This window comes from Emydura macquarii, unplaced genomic scaffold, assembly GCF_026122565.2.
Source record: "Emydura macquarii macquarii isolate MOO-44397 ecotype Brisbane River unplaced genomic scaffold, CSIRO-AGI_Emac_v2 contig_2742, whole genome shotgun sequence".
In the NCBI taxonomy this organism is placed as follows: Eukaryota; Metazoa; Chordata; order Testudines; family Chelidae; genus Emydura; species Emydura macquarii.
Window position 1 is genome coordinate 213,185 of NW_027132879.1, and position 16,962 is coordinate 230,146.

The window sequence follows — 16,962 nt, forward strand, 5'->3', positions numbered from 1 at the left end:
CCCTAATACAAATCAGCTTGATCCTAATGGAAATAATACCATCAAAGCATCACTTCCCAGCCAAGGCCTTGTTCATAGGGGAGGGGGTGTTGGGAGATGCAGGCTCTGAGTGCAAGGGTGAGGATGTCCGTCGGTCCATGAAGGTGGGGGTAGCGAAGTAAGTCTGGGGGCTAGGTAGTGGGGTCACCAGCTGCTCCCTGAAGGGGAGAGGGAAGGATTGGGCTGGTGTGTGATGTGTCTGCTCCCAGGCTGGGAAGCAATGGAGGAGCCTGGTCCCTTAGGTGGGTGGAGAGAGGTAGCCTCTGTCAGGTCAGGAGAATGTCCTCCCCAGAACAAGTGTCTGTCCATTTGCTCCAGGGAAGGTGGGTGGGGGCGGGCTGGCTGCCAGGGCGTCCTGTCGGTCCTTCCTCTCCTAGGGGATGGGTCTGTCCGTCTGTTCCTGGGGGTGGCTGGTTGGCGGGAGGGTCTCGGTCCGTGTGTCTGTCCCTAAGGCTGGGGGGGAGGGGCTGACTGTCACGGGTTCCCGTCTGTCCGTAGGGCTGGCTGCTAGAGGGTCTGTCCGTCCGTCCGCCTGCCTGTCCCCGGACTGAGGCCGGGCCATGTCTGTCCGTCCTGCCTGGCCGGGGAGGCTCCGCAGCGCCGGGGCGGGCAGCCAACACCCGCCGGGCTCCCTGCCTCCATCCGGGGCGGGCCGGGAGGGGAAGTTGCGAAAGCGGCAGCCGGGCGGGTGGCTGTCCCGGGCGGACGGACGGACGGACGGATTCGGAGCCGCTCCGGAGTCTAGGCGGGAGGCGAGCCATGGCCGCGGTCACGGACCCGGTCACGGACCCAGACAAGGCCACGGACGCGGCCGGGCCCGGCTCGCCGGCCGCCTCGGACCCGGGGGCGGTGCCGCTGGTGGCGCTGAACTTCTCGGTGCGGCGGCGGCTCGGCCTCTACCTCAACCCGCGCGCCCCGGTGGCCGCCGACTGGACGGCGCTGGCCGAGGAGCTGGGCTACGAGTACCTGGAGATCAAGCACCTGGAGGCGCAGCCCGACCCGACCGGCCGCCTGCTGGACGACTGGCAGGGCCGCTGCCCCGGCGGCGCCACCGTGGGCCGCCTGCTGGCGCTGCTGCGGGCGCTGGGCCGCCACGACATCCTGGCCGACCTGGGCGCCCGCATCGGTGAGAGCCCCGCGCCCGGCCGCTCCCGCCCCGGGTCCTTCGCCCCGCTCCCGCCCCGCTCCTCCCTTCTTGGCCGGGGCAGGGCGGTCTGACAGCTGCCCTGGGCGCCCCTCCGAGACCCCCACGCGGTGGCCTTCCGGGGAGCAGGGGCCGTGTTCTTGGGGGCAGGGGCCGAGACAGACTGACGGTCGGGGGGGGACAGGCATTCCTACGCCCGTCCCCAGAAAGATGAATTTGGGGGCCTGCCCTACCCAGAGTTGGAGTGACGGGCTTTTTTGTTGTTGTTGTTGTTGTGCTTCCTGCTGTTTCTGCTCGGAGAACCGGCCCTGCAGAGTGGCACGTTTCCTGCTGCTTCTCCGACTTCTTCATCGCCAACTTGCTGGGTTTTCAGGAGGGAAAAAGGGAGCCTGGGGTTTCTGCCAGTCACCAGCCCTGCCAATTCACCCTTGCCCCCTTTCTGTCTTGCACCCGATCTCCGGTAATAAAAGTCCCGCAGGTCAAACGAGGCCTTCGGCAACATTCGCCATGGGTTGGCCCAGATGTCACGGAGGCCAGGGCGTGACGGTAATGGGGACACATTGAGGGTCTGGTTTGGCTAGCAGAACCGTCATTTCTGGTGGTGATCCATGGGAGGGAGCCCAGCTTGACCGTGTCAGCGCCCAGCCTGAGTTTGTGGGCCTGGCAGTTGCCTGTGAGTGGAACGGAGGGAAATATTTTCAAACGGCGCAAACTCAATGCAGGAATCGGTGAGAAATAATAAATATGGAGCCCCACAAGCCATTTTTACCAAGTGTTCTTTAGGATTGAATCACGCTGTAAATGTAAAGAGAACCCAGATGTAATGGCACTAACTGGAAGTGAGGTTTTCTCAACACCTAAATATTTCTGAGGTCACTTGACTCACAAGTAGTGCTTAACACTGAGACGCAACTGCATCTGGTGCTGCGGAGTGTCTGGTGAAGATGTTCTGTGCTGACGGGAGAGCGCTCTCCTGTTGGCATAATTACTCCACCTCCGTGAAAGGCGGAAGCTGTGTCTCTCGCTGACATAGTGCCTGTGTGGACAGTGCATAAGTCACTTTAACTTGCGTCACTTGGGGGTGGGGTGTCTTTTTCTCACCCTTGAGCAATTTAAGTGAGATTGACTTAAGTGGTAGAGTAGACCTGCCCTTAGAGTTTTCTAAGCTGTAAATTTGCTGGGTTGGTGGGGAAGTGAAAGATCTCATTTCCTGTTTTTCGCTGATGAGAAATCAAGATACAGAAATTCACCACTGCATCTTGCAAAACACTGAATAGCTAAACCAGTGACCTAGTGTAGAGATTCTCATGGGTAGAGATTCCCACGGGGTCCCTCCTAATCAATCATGTATTTTGAGGACCCTGTTCTGTGTGGGTTTTGTTTTGTTTTTTTAAGGAAACTGTTATCAGTGTTATACCTCATGAGCCTCAATCTGTTTTTTTCCCCCTTTCATTTGAGGTTCATAACGAGCAGTAGAGGCTTCCAGGTGGGTGAAAAGGTTTGAATTTATAACCCAAATGAAGCTGCACTTCAGATGCTCTTAATTCTGGCACTGATGCTCTTAATTTAGAAGTTGACCTTTCAGTTCCTCTTGCCCCACTAACACCTACAATTTCGTTCAGGAAGAGGCGCCAAGTCAGAGTCCCTTCAAAAGAGCACATATAGCAGAATGGTTTTGCCTGGGAGGGACCTGAAGTTGAGGAGGCTCCCAGCTGAGAGTCACATTGATAAGTTTTCCTGGAGACTGTGGCTTGGGTCTGATGCTGTGATACTTACTGAGTGCTCTAAACTCTCATGAAAGTCAATGGGAGATGATTGCACTCGGGATCAGGTCCCTGACATGCATTACAAAAAATGGAGGATTGCAGCCACCCATATTGTTGGTACTGAAATTTGGGCTTCACGCAGTGCTGCTTTTTTATCTGAGTGGCCCTGGTTGTGTTATATGTTGGGACTTCTAGTCTCTTTGTGAGGCACCTTTCCTATTATAGGAAATTAAAATGGATCCTATTAACGGATCCATAGCATAGCATAACATTTCACTTGGTCTGTGGCATGCACTTCAGAACCCACCCCTCTTTCTGTGCAGTAGTGGGTCAGCTGTTCCATCCTACTGCATTATAGCAACAATAAATATCATGGTTTCTAAACAGGTGGTGGATGTCTAGCACAGCCTTACTAGTTCCCATTCTAGCAATGGCAATTCAGCATCATCTCCCTGAGAAGTTTTTTCCCATGCCTAATTATCCTGAGGGTTGTAAAGCTATTGACCTTGCTATGTTTATCCCAATTCTTCCCTGGGAAAACCCATTACTTTTTGTGGCTTTCTTGTTGACTAGTGACAAAAACTGATACTTGTCTGCTTAATAATTTATCTCTCTCAGTTGCCTTTTTTTTTTCCCTGCTTGGAACGTTTCCAGTCTATCTGCCCTTTCCTCGTTGATCTTATTTGTTTACAATTTTTGCTCCATAGCTTCCTTTATGCAAGTCACAATTCATTTTACGATCAGAGCAATGTTATATGCCTTATATTGAGGTTATCTGCATAGACGGTGTGTGATTTGTACAGTTGTCTGGAACTCAGTCATTTCAGTTTGCAGACTATGCACAGCCTCATCTAGTTGGTTTTGTTCTTATTGTTTCAGACCCCTTGATGGTCACTTTAACTTTGTGCTCTAATTAACACATGACTTGGAGTGAAATTCGCTCAGCCCTTTCTAACATGGGAACTAACCCATGCAAAACTACTGGAAACTATTAATCAGCTCCAGTTGACAGGAAAACCAAGATTGATGTGTCATTCTGAAAGTTTTGTCTCACTCTGAAGCTTTCACTCTTGCAGATGGATGGACAAAAGGATTAGAGCATGTTCGCATCATTAATAGAATGATGTGATGTGCTCAAATAAGTGTGTATGGCTCTGAGCAGACTAATCAGAAGAGCACTTGTTTTCATAAACTTGGTGACAGAGCCTTCAAAGAAATTCTGATAAGAATCTGGAAAGCAGTCTTAAAAAAAAAAAAAATTCAGATCAGGCCACTTGTATATTCCATTTATACAATGTGGGGGGAATATATATTATTTTTAATGTACATTTGCCATCTCATTCATCCAAAGGGACTTGTTTTCATCCAATCCCTAGTATTTGTCCTCTAAGCTCTGAATAGCTCTGATTTTCACTCTTGGTCTGTTTTGTTGTTTTTCTTTACCCAGCTATTTTTCTAAAATGTGTCATTACTTCCAATAGATTCTCTTTCCTGCTATTTTCAGTCCCTCAGCAATTGTTCTTATCACAAAGACCAGCCTCTGCAACACACCAGCATAGCTAAGATCCAGAGGTTTTTTGTAACCCTGTAGTGAAAAGGTTGCATGATGTCTGATTAAAAATGATACATTAAAAATTATTTATGTCACATAACAATATTTCAGATCAATTTGTTTTTCTCAGTTTGTACTTTTTGTTTGCATTTTGCACTTCCACTTGGGAAGTGGAAAAAAACATGACTCAGTTTCTTTCTTTCTTTCTTTTTCTTTTTGAATAGTTTCAGATCTATTTTTACTCACTGGTTCTCATGCGCTAGTACAATGTTGCAATGTGCTGGTTTTATACACTACAGGGGAATTTTAAAATCCAAGTAAAAACTACTTTCATTTGGATTGTTTAAAAAATAAAAATGAACATATTTCTTCTTGTAACAAACCTATATCCACCTAGGAGTTCATGGTTTTTCTCATGGTAACTTCATAGCAGCAATGGATGAGTCCAGCTCTTCCTGCTTCAGCAGAACATACTACCACAGATTGAGCTAAGGGAGAATCTCCGCTGACTTAGTGTAATCAGCCCTACTTTGCTGTGGGTTTATCTAGATTCGTATATGGCCTACTTCACTGTAGTATGCCAGATTCTGCAACTGATCATCAGTTCTGATTCCATCTTATAGAGGGATGGTTAATACACAACAAATCCTGCGTCTTGGCAGAGGGTTAGATTAGATGACCCTGGCGGTCCCTTCTAACCCTATGATTCTAAGCCCGTGATATATACATATGCTAGACAGTTCATTACATTCATTATTATTATTAGCTTTTTGTGAAGACTTAACAAAACAAAACCTCCCAAGCCCTAGATTTTGGCCCTCAGCTTGGTTAGGGACTCAAAATGGGCAACAATGAAAGGAGAACATGGAGATGTTAACACATGTGGAGTCACTGCACTGGTGATATTTGCGTACATTTTATGTGCTGTTCAATAAGAATAACAACTCTTAAATAACACCTTTTGTCCAAGTCTCAAATAACACCTTTTGCTCCAGATGAGTAATTCACCTTAACGTCCTCCCTTTAACTTTCAAGGAAGAATGTTGCTGAAGGACGGGGATGCTTTTGGTTTTTGTTTAGTCACCTCTTAGAGAGTTCCCCTATTTACAGAACCTCAGCAACATGATCAGCATCAAATGAGCCTTTTGTGTCTCTTGCAGAAGAGGACTGTAAGAAGTACCTACAGAGGCAAGAGCAGCCTCTTCAGGTCCCAGCAGTAGACAGCAGTGTCCTGAAGACATTAGAAATGTCGGGCATCACTACCAGAGATGATCCTTACGGTAAATGACCATAAATCTATTGATTTAATAATAGATATACTGTGCTAAGGCTTGCTTTATATGTAGTAGACCCCCATGAGAAGTACTGACATCCATTCACCTTCCTTCCTGTCCGTGACTGTCCCTTAATCTATGCGTATACATGACATCTTGACCAAGCAGGGAGAAAGGATTGATATACTCAGATGGGGAGGAGGGGCAGTAGGGCAAATGTAAATGAGGATCAGAGAGTGGTAGTGCAATAAAGTATGTGCAGTTCTGTGCAGTTTTATAGGCTTAAGGCCCATGCCTCTTTCTGTAAAAAGCTTTTATCTCATCCAAGTTCATTGCATGTATCTAAACTTTCATTCATTTGGAAGGAGATCTTTTTAGGTGAGTGGGATCACGAAGCCCAATTTACTAATTTAGGCCCTGATCCTGGGGACAGAGTCACAGAGTTTGAATCCTATGGAGGCTCTCCACAGGTAAAAGGGTCTGTCTGTATGGATCTGATTTTAGTATCTGGGCCATAGAATGCTAATATTTTCCCTCCTCCACTGTTAGGGCCTGATCCTTCACTACATTACTGCAGTGCTGTGCTGGCGCAACTCCACTGAAATCAGTGTTGTCATGCTGGTGTAAAACTGGAGTAACCCAGTGGGGAATTGAACCAGTAGAGGTTGGGCACCCAATTGTGAAAAATGCTAGCCTTAAAATGAGGCACGTGAATCTGTGGTTGAGCACCAAATAAAGAAATTAAGGCCTTAATGAGTGCTGCAGGTGGCTAACTCAGTTAGGTCACTTATTCCGGTGTCTAACTTCTGATACCCAAGTTTGAAAATACTGGCCTGTCTTTTACCCATTAAACCTATTTCTCATATGACTCTTTGTGGCATGTCTGTACTTCCCAAATCTGAGGGGCTGCCTGCTACTGTAAACAGTGAGTGTAGTGACGCCCCCAGATGAATTGTCTGTGGGGACTGAGCCTTAGAACTCTGGCTTTAGAAGCATGAGACTCTACTGCCTGAACTAAACAACCAGCTTCACTGGCCCAAAAGCAGTAGCTGACTCAAATCTCTATATCACTAGCCATTAGAGGGGGACAGAGAGCCACACTGTGTTAATGTGGGTTATGTGAGGTTATGAAAAGGTTCCAGTACCCTGAAGAGTGTGCAGTGGATGAATTCAGTTAACTTAAAATCATCTGCATACAATTCTCAATGTTGCAGGGAATGTGCCAGAGCTGTTTGATGCCTTCATCTGTTACTGTCAAAAAGACCTTCACTTTGTCCAAGAGATGATCAGAGAGCTGGAGCAAACAACGTTCAAGCTGAAGCTGTGTGTGTTTGATCGGGATGTCCTGCCAGGATCGTGTGTGTGGTCCATCACTAGCGAGCTTATAGAGAGAAGGTATGTGGACGATGTCTGCAGGGGGGAACTGGCTGTAAGGAAAGCATTTGTTAGATTTTTCCAATGTAAGACTTTGGTTAAGCCAAAGGTGAATTGTTTCCCTGGGACTAGATTTCTCCCCTCCTGTTGGAGAGCACATAGGATGGGCTTGAGAGACGGGGATCAATCACGTCTTTGTGGCATTTCCTATTTGCCATCTCAAGAAGGAAGGGGTGAGGCGTCCCAAACTTGTGGTTCAATGGGATCCACAAGGAAGAATCCTCCTTATGGCACCACTAGTCCCTGTGCTTGGATACCCTGTGGTTGCTGAAAGGCAGCTGTGAAGGGGGCCCAAAAGGAGATAATACAGCTTCAAGCTGCATCAGCTCCCTCCCAGCCAGATTTTCACATAGAAATCCAGTAGGCTTTCAAGAGACAGTGCTGTGGAGAGTCACTCTGGTCCTCTCCCTAAGACTCCGAAGAGCCTTTTACATAGAGTCAAAGGGGAGTTGTACTACAGAAGACCAACTCCCCCACCTCCCTCCTTATGCCCAGATGGGAGGAGATCTGTGGGTGGAGGGTGGGGGAATGCACCAGCACTAGTAGCTTTTTCTTTATCCAGTTGATTTTACCACCCAATGGAACATTCTGATGCCAGTTATCTCTCTGGGTAGCTAGCATAGCTGCTTGTGCAGAGAGCAAGCACCTTGGGGCAGCCAGGGAATTCTGAAGAGAGAGCTGTCTTCTGCCCAAGACACTGGTGGTGCACAGGGAAACTTTAAAGTTATATGCTCGGTGAAAAATTAAACTACTGCTAAGCTGCCTTAGTGGCCACTTGTCTGCATTTCCAAAGTATCCTTTCAGATAGAAGGCGTTGTTATGGTAGCATCTCTAGGCTCCAGCCAGGATCAGGGGCCTATTGTGCAAGGCACTGTACAAATACATCGACAGATAATGTCTGTTCTGAAGAACTTACCATGAAATTTAAGACAAGATATATTAAATGACTGTGAGCAATGAGTAGAAGGAGGATGAAGCTAACAGTAATGAGGTCTTGTGGTTCTATAGCTTACTGTTAGCTAGTGCATAGTTTGATGGTTCCAAATCACTGTAACACTTCTTTAAAAATATGCATTAATATCAGTGATACCCACCTGATAGCAAAATATGTCATCATATTATTAAAGACGGTATCATAATGCATTCGTACAAAGGGGCTGAATTAAGGTTGCACAGGTGACCTTAATTCTGGCATTCCTAACTTTTGAGTACTTGACTTTGTGCCCTTAATAATGTTGCTTTGCCATAAGTTTTTGTGTGTGATACTTTACTTACAGCTGTATATATATCAAAACTCTTCAGATTTTATTGACGTTAGAGCTGGAACACTGCTGCTGGTTGCATGTTTTCAGAAGAACAGTTCTATAAAAATATATATATTTTTTCCAGCATGAAAAGCATCTCTGTTTCATTTAGTTATTAAACATGTTTTCCCCACTGTCTGTTTAATTCCAGGTGTAGGAAGATGGTGGTGGTTATTTCAGATGATTACCTGGAAAGCAATGAATGCGATTTCCAGACCAAATTTGCTCTTAGCCTTTGCCCAGGTAAGAGAATTCAGATGACCCATTTAAGGGTACGTTTTTTCACAACAATATATAGTCAGTGTTGTTCTTAATTATTTGTATTACAGTAGCATCTAAAGGCCCCATCTTAGATTGGTGGCCATTGTGCTAGGCACTGTACAAATGCATAGTAAGGGTTTGGCCATGCAGCTGTTGAATTTACAGCACATCAGCTTGCTGTGCATTAGCTCGCCAGGTGGACGCAGCTACTGCACACTAAAAGATCCATAGGGAGCTCTGATGTGCTCCCATTTCAAACAGCAGTACATCAAAGTGCACTGTAGATCTTTTAGTGCATCGTAGCAGGGTCCATCTGCCAAGTCACTGTGCGGCAAACGAATGTACTGTAGATTCACACCCTGGCTTGCTGCATGCTAATTCACAATGTGGACAAGCCCTAAGAGACAGTCCCTGCTGAGAATAGCTGGAACAGCTGAGGGGTGGGAAGGGCTTCTGAAGGGTAAAGTGATTTGCCAGTGGTAGAGCCAGGAATAGAACCTAGATCTCCAGAATCGTAGCCCAGTGCCGTATCCACCCAGCATACTGTCTTGTGTGTGCCGTGCCTCCCCATGGCTAGTGCTGGCTCAGTGTTTAGTGCCACGTACTAAGGGAAAAGAAAGGGATTTCGCTCAGTCCAAAGGATGTCATCCTTCAGAGCGATTACTGCTTCCTTGAGGGGCAATCGAAAAGGTAGGAGTCTGAGCCTGTGCCGATACTGACAGAGTGATTGCTTGTTGTCCTTTAATTACTAGTGGGTACTGTAAACTACAGTTCTGAGGGAACTGTGCTCATAGAAGAGGAAATGGTAGTAACCTAGGAAGGACTGAAGATCTGGAGGAAGTGGTTTAGGATCAGTTTACCCTCCCCCCCCCCTTTTTGTTTGTTTGTTACTTGAGTATCTTTCTAGATCCTCAGTTGCATCTGGATATCCCTACAGCACAGTTGGCCAAGAGTGAATTCTTCCACTTGCATATGGCCGGGAGGTTGGGATATGTTGGATAATGAAATGTAGAGCGCTTATCAAATTTGTAGATAACACCAGGTTGGGAGGGGTTGAAAGCTCTTTGCCGGACAGGGCTAAAATTCAAGATGACCTTGGCTAATTGGAGAACTGGTCTGAAATCAACAAGATGAAATTCAGTGAAGACAAGTGCCAGGTACTGTACTTAGAAAGGGAAAATCAGATGTGAAACTACCAAATGAGGAAGTAAGTGGGGTAGTACTGCAGAAAAATGTCTGGGAGTTATAAGGGGATCACATTGAATATGAGTCAATGTGATGCAGCTGCGAAAAAGGCTAATACCATTCTGGGGTGTGTTAACAGGAGCGTCGTGTGTAAGACACGGGAGTTGATTGTCTCGCTCTACTTGGCATTGGTGAGACCTCAGGTGGGGTATTGTGTCCAGTTCTAGGTGCCGCACTGTAAGAAAAGTGTGGACAAATTGGGGGGGAGAGCAACAAAAATGATGAAGGGTTTAGAAAATCTGACCTATTAGAAAAGTTTTAAAAACTGGGCATGTTTAATCTTGAGAAAAGATGAATGAGGGGGGACCTGATAAGTCTTCATATATGTTAAGGACTCATATAAAAAAGACAGGAATCAATTGTTCTCCATGTCCACTGAAGGAAGGACAAGAAGTAATGGGCTTAATCTGCAGCAAGGGTAAGGTAAGATATTAGAAAGAACAGTCTAATATAAAGGTAGCTATGCTTGGAACAGGCTTCTAAGGGCGGTTGTGGAATTTCCATCATGGGAGGTTTTTAAGAACAGGTGAGACAGACAAACACCTGTCCGGGATGACCTAGGTTTACTTGGCCCTGCCTCAGTGCAGGGGGCTGGACTTGATGACCTGAAGGTCACTTCCACTCTTGTATTCTGTGATTCTGTGTTTTTTCAGAGATGGACTTCACTGCAGGTCTTGATGCCTTTATCACAGGCAGATTGGATTAATCCGGTCGGTTCAGTCTGGGCTATCCCGGTACTTCTCAAATGTCAGCTGGTGTAGAACGTTGTGTGTCTCACATGGAACACAGCACACCAGTGCCCCAGACACTGCGCTAGTTGCCAGTTGTGGTTTTTGGTGCAGTTCATGGTACTGACTTTATAAAGCCCTTCAAGGTTTGATTTGGGAATATTGTAACCTGTTAGGGGAGATTGAGATGCATATTCCTGTATGCGTTAATCTGGGGGAAGGGCCTTCAACTCTGGAATTTACTGTCCAGGGGCAGGGCTAGTTGAGTTACACTGGTGTAACTGAGATCAGGATCAGGCCTAAGTGTATGGACCCAGGTGTGTGTGCTGCTGCTTTCACTCTACAGGAGGTGGAGAGAACGGATCTACAGTTACGATGCAAGTTTGTTTACCCACATGCCTGTGTGGACTATCTTTCAGGTGCTCGCCAAAAACGGCTGATTCCAGTCAAATGCAAATCCATGAAGAACGAGTTTCCAAGCATCCTGAGGTTCATTACGGTCTGTGACTATACTAATCCCTGCACCCAAAAATGGTTCTGGATAAGACTGGCAAAATCCCTCTTGCTCCCATGAGGCAAAACTACATGAGCCAGGTGCCTTTTGATCCAGCTCCACTGTGACTTCAGAAAAAAAAGAAACTCCAAGTCCCAGGTGTAATGTATACAGTCTTTCAACACATCAGAACTTTGATCCTTGCAATATTACATGTGGGGCCTGCAACAGACACTCAAGTATTATCTGAAGGGGGGCTTAATTGCATTGAAGGGGGAGTTAATTACATTAAAGGGGTCATAATGCACTTCTCAAGGTGAGTAACTTGAAATGACCAAAGCCACAAACCACAGATGTTGTACAAAAATTGTGTATGGTTTTAAACACTGTTACAGGGCTCCCCTAGTGATATCTGGGGGATAGTCTCTCTCTTTAATCCCTGGTGATATCTGAGGGCTAGTTGCTGACCAATGTGAAATGCGTTTGGTGATCTCAATCTGGTGCCTAGTGGACAAATGCCGTGAAAATCATTGATCCTGCACCCTAGAGAGCCCAAGGACTGAACTACCCTTTCGTTTCCTAGAGGCAGCCCCTCCAGGTCAGGGTTGCAGCACACTAGAAGGGCAGTTTGCATTGTTGCTGTCCAGATTGTACCTGTTCTCTGGGTATATATGGTGGATTTCAATCTCCATGGCTCTTTTGTTTTTTTGTATTTAATGAGCAGCAAATTAACTTTAAAATTGTTTAAGTATCTAAAAGAAATTAACTGATCTTCCATTATTTTTAGCAATATCTGACCCTTGAGAAATGACTGAAGTGAGTTTTTATTTCCTGTTTTTTAATATTTTTTCCTCAATTTTGGTCTTTTAAAACATTTTAGGTCATATTCCAACCTGTTCAGAGAGTTCGTTATTCAAGTAACTCCCCTATTGCTGACATCCCCTGAAACAGCCCTCTGACCTTGGTCAGTGATTTGTTCTTCATTAAAAGCAAAAGCCATAGAGAAAGACATACTAAATAATGACATGCTGCTTGTAGCATGTACGTCTGTCAGTCTGTGCTTACGTCCTGTTTAACTAAGTGACCGCTCATACATCAACACTGGGAAATCACAGATCCTAGAATGTTTACAATGGACAATTCTCATGTTGGTAGCTCAGTCTTGGATTTGTATTGCTGGATTGAACCCTCAACACACAAGGTGCTGAATACCTTCAGCTTCCATTGACTTGAATGGGAGCGTTGAGCTGAAAACTTTGTAGGAGTAGCCCCTAAATCACTTGGCCTCTAAGAATCCTGCAGAACACCCTGGCTTTGGAATGTTCCAATGCCAAAGGGAGAAGTGTCTGCCAAAGAGTGCCTTAAATTATAGATCAGACCTACTTCAATAACAAACAGTAATGGTGCTTTAATATGAAGACGTATATTTTAATTAATATAGTATGATACTATGATTGATTAATCAGTATACTTTAAAATTAAAAGACACCCCCATTTGGTGCATGAATGATGTTCGGAGCACCACTCTCATTGCTGTAATTGTTGGATGCTTAGTGTTGATCCTGACTATGTATGACCCAGGCACTTAGGGAAACTCGTGTGTGTTTGTTCGTTTCTTTTTCAAAGGTGACACTTTTTAAAATAACCTGTCAAGGTCTCAAACAGGGTTTTGGTAAATGTTTACTTTCCAAAACAAGGTGGTTTTACTGTGCCTATATCTGTATTAGTTTGAGTCCTGCATGTTGGTTCATTCCTTCAGCCACTGATTTGCTATTGATTTGTATAGTTTAATATGAGTTATTCGTGTACATTTTCAAACAGTAGCTGATCATCAGTTTCTTTACTATTCATTGCAATATGAACTGTGTTGAGTTCTTCTGGTAGAAATGTCTGTCTCTATATGTCTTTAAAGGACATGAATGTCTACTCATAAGATGTTGCTATATGTTTTACCAACTTCTTTTTGCCCGCTAGGTCTCTTGTAAGAGACAAGCCAACCCTATCATTGTGCACCTCAATTAACTGAAGCTTGTTAATGCTCCTAGCATCAGTGTTCGGGAACACTTTTGGGTGGGCCTGCAAAATACACTTTTTGCCTTCTCTTCTGTAAACAGAATTGTCCCCACCATGATGAGATCACCCTGCACAGGTCTGTCCTGAGGATGTTGTGGGAATTAGTGAGATAACTCTGGGGGAACCCCCCAAACTTAACTGATCCTTTGGCTTAATAGATATAAATGTATCTCCAAATCCCCTTGTCCTCTCACCCTTGTTGCAGAAGTGGAGTACAGCTGCTTATCTTGGGGTTCCTGAATGGTTTCTTAATGTCAATTATATCAATTACCTGGGCTCTGGGGCTGCCAGGCCCTCAGCTACCTGAGGGATTTGGATTGATTTTGTCTGGTGAATATTAGCACTTCCATACTGTTTTACAAACATTAACAAACCACTGGTGGGATTGAACCGGATACCTTTGAATCTAAAAGCATGAACTTCTGTTGCCTGAGTTGAACAACTAGGTCTATTAACTCCAAAGACTGTTGCAGCAGAAATGTGAAACTCTACGTAGTCCATTCACTAGGGGAGTATAGTGAGCCAGGCTTACACACACTACTGTTAATGAATGAAACCTCACAATTCTGCTGGCTGGTAGGGAAGAATTGTCCCCAGTTCATAGAGGGGAAACTGGGGCACAGAAAGTTTAAGTGATTTATCCAACATTGCACTGTTTGCAACATTGCATTGGCAAAGCCAGGTCTGGAACCCACATTCCCTGACTCCCAGCGTCCTGTTTTAGGTAGGAAATGCTTAACACAGATAGTCTCTGCCCAAAGAGTTCGCTATCATTTTACAACATGTTTGTACGGCACCTTCTGTGATGGACCCTGATCTCTGGTTTGGGCCTATAGGTATTACAGCAATGCAAATAATAAAATCACACTGTACTGTATTAATATTTACTAACTAGGTGATTCAAGGGTGGCTGAATATCTCTTCTCTCGAAGTAGAGAAGATGCTGCTTTTGCAAGGAAAGAAACAGCAGCATCTTCATAATTTCTAGTTCATCCAATTGTACCCAGAGGAATTTACCATTCCAAATGATTGTCAAAGACCTCAAGGCTTAGACAAAATTATATTGTCGCCTAACTTCTTTGTGCCTTAATTTCTTCACCTCTTCATCTCAGATGAAAGCTGCTGTGCTTTATAAATGCAAAGTATTATTAATGATGGGATGTGTAGGCACTCACCAACTTTTTAAAATCAAGTCAAAAGTTCTTAAGCAGGCTAAAATAACTATTTGGGTTAGAAGTAGCAATCTCAGAAATATAAGGCCTGGAGATTTAAATAGGTACTTCTGTAATATACTCTATGCTAAAATAACCTCAAGATCCCATGCACTTCTAACTTTGTCATAAATCTCTTCTGAGTGTGACATCTACTGAAGCCATAAAAACGTAGGTATTCCAAATGCAATTCAATTGCAATGGTCTGTTTTTTCCCCCGCGTTCCTCCTCTTCCTGTGCAGAGGACGATCGAAATCCTGAATGTGTTAGTGATGTCGGTTACATAATATTTTTTAATCTTATTTTAAAACAGTCCTAGCTGTGCTTGTTAATATCAAAACACTTATTTGTATATTTGCATTATTTTCTGTCCATCTTTTGAATGACATAGATGTTTTATATCAACTGTTCCAGTGGTTGGTTCTTTTTAAAAAGAATTTTTGCTACTTTTGAAATTGTGCCAAAAATAAATACTGAAGAAAGCAAGAGGATTTGTGAACATGCTGCTTTTGTATCAGAGAACACCTGTCTTTATAGGAATGTATGTTATGGGGAGATATTAACAAAGTTTCTTGTCACGTTACTTTTTTGAAAAACCAGATATTCCTAGATAAAGCCCTTATAGATTCAGTCCTGGGTATGGGGCAGTGTGTAGCTACCCCAGCAGGAACACTACCAAGAAATTATGCTTCAGAGAGGCACAGTTCCTCTCCAGGTCTCATTCTTCACTTGCCAAGATGTAGCCTCCTCCTTCCCCCGTTGTATGCATCCAGCCAGCTCTGTTAGCTGGCCTTGCGGGTGATACCAGGGCTCTGCATACTCTTCACACACTGGCTGATGGGTGAGAGGAGCTTTGGGCATTCAGTCACTGCTCTTCCATTCCCCTTAGGTCCAAGTAGGTCACACACAGCTGTGCAAGATTGTGGGTGCTTGCCAGCTTTAAGCCTTATGCAACCACATAAGACCAGGGCACAATCTATTCCTAAGGTAATTTACACATGCAAACGCAGCTGCTCCCAGTATCAGGCCCTGCCTTCCAAAGGTAAGGTACAAGAATGTGGTTTTGCTCCATATCAGGCTGGGTTACACACTGTACTTCTTGCATGATGCTATTACCTGTGGTTTCCACCTGTATGCTCTGAAGTAGACCTGGATGATACCAAACAAACACACTTCTGCAAGGAGCGTATCTGAAAAGACATAGGAGCTAACATTGAACTGATTACACAAAACCCACTGATAACATTTTCAAAAGTGCCCAAGTCCCATTGACTTTGTAAGAACTGGGCTCCTAAATCCTTTTTTAAAAATTGGACTTAGGTGCCTAAGTCACTAAGGTACTTTTGAAAATTCTACAAATTCTGCCCTTGGTAGAAGGTTGCATGAGTGTAACTTGGGGTAAGAATTGGTCCTCGGGTCTTGAGTTCTTTGATAAGAGAAAGGATACCCTTGTGCTTGAAGCACAAAACTGGGTGGCAGGAGAATATGCCTGGTCCTGTCTCTGATTTGCTGTGTGACTTTTTGAGTAAGTCACTTAACTTCTCTGTCCCTCAGTTTCCTCATCTGTTAAATGGGAACAATATTTACCTGACAAATATTTGTGCGGCGTAATTCAGTAGTTCATACACAATGCTCTGAGCGCCTCAGCTCACAGGTGACGCACGAAGTAGTGTTCTCTCTGGCCCAAATTCTGCTTTCAGTTACACCCCTATTGCCCCCCGTTGAGATGAATGGAGTTGCCTCAGCATAAGAGCAGTTTGGTCCAGAGCCTAGATGCACAGGAAGCAAAATGGCAAAGGCGGCATTACTATGCACAAAAAGTGGCAGGGTTAGGGTTGGCTTATCCTTAGCAAAATAAAAGGAAGCAAAAAGGACAAGGGCTACCTCCCTAGAAAACATGCTATCAGAATTTAGTAAAGAGAACGATCGATCTGAACGCTGTGGGGGTTTAGCTGATGTCAGTCAGTCACAGATGTTATACGAACATTCACTGGTGATAAGGATTCGTTCAGTGCTACATTATCAAGGCCTGTGTTTTAGCTGATTCACATCAGCAGGTTTGTGTAACAGTTACACCGGGCGGAATTCTGTGCCAAAATTAAAAATTCTGCGCACAGTATTTTAAAATTCTGCATGTTGTGTCCAGGCAACACTATAATCATCATGCCCGTTTCAATGATTTTGGTAACTTCTTTCAAAATACCTGTCCGCAACTATGTCTATAACAGTACAGACCCCCCACACACACACAATTCCCCACCCCGGAGTAAAGAGTTAAAGAAACCTCCTATGACAACCCAGTTCCTGTTTCTCTGACCCTCCCTCCCCCACACATGCACACACAGGGCTGTTTTAAGATCTTCATAGGCCCTAGGCACACTTGTCTTCATAGGCCCCCTGACCGAAATAAGTAATTTGATTTTAAGCTATTAATAGAT

General features: G+C 44.8%; 1 protein-coding gene across 1 annotated transcript; it reads left to right on the forward strand.

Annotated features, from left to right (window-relative positions):
- The first annotated feature begins 695 nt into the window (after positions 1–695).
- Positions 696–15,010, forward strand: MYD88 (MYD88 innate immune signal transduction adaptor). The gene is made up of 5 exons (XM_067566180.1): positions 696–1,165; positions 5,662–5,781; positions 6,990–7,170; positions 8,665–8,756; positions 11,167–15,010. The coding sequence occupies exons 1-5, from the start codon at positions 799–801 to the stop codon at positions 11,319–11,321; spliced, it is 915 nt and encodes a 304-aa protein (XP_067422281.1). The 5' UTR covers positions 696–798; the 3' UTR covers positions 11,322–15,010.
- The last annotated feature ends 1,952 nt before the right edge of the window (positions 15,011–16,962 follow it).

Coding starts and splice junctions, on each gene's coding strand:
- MYD88 (XM_067566180.1), top strand. CDS start 799: ATGGCCGCGGTCACGGACCCGGTCACGGACCCAGACAAGGCCACGGAC. Junction 5,782..6,989: donor TACCAGAGATGATCCTTACG/GTAAATGACCAT, acceptor TCAATGTTGCAG/GGAATGTGCCAGAGCTGTTT. Junction 8,757..11,166: donor TGCTCTTAGCCTTTGCCCAG/GTAAGAGAATTC, acceptor ACTATCTTTCAG/GTGCTCGCCAAAAACGGCTG.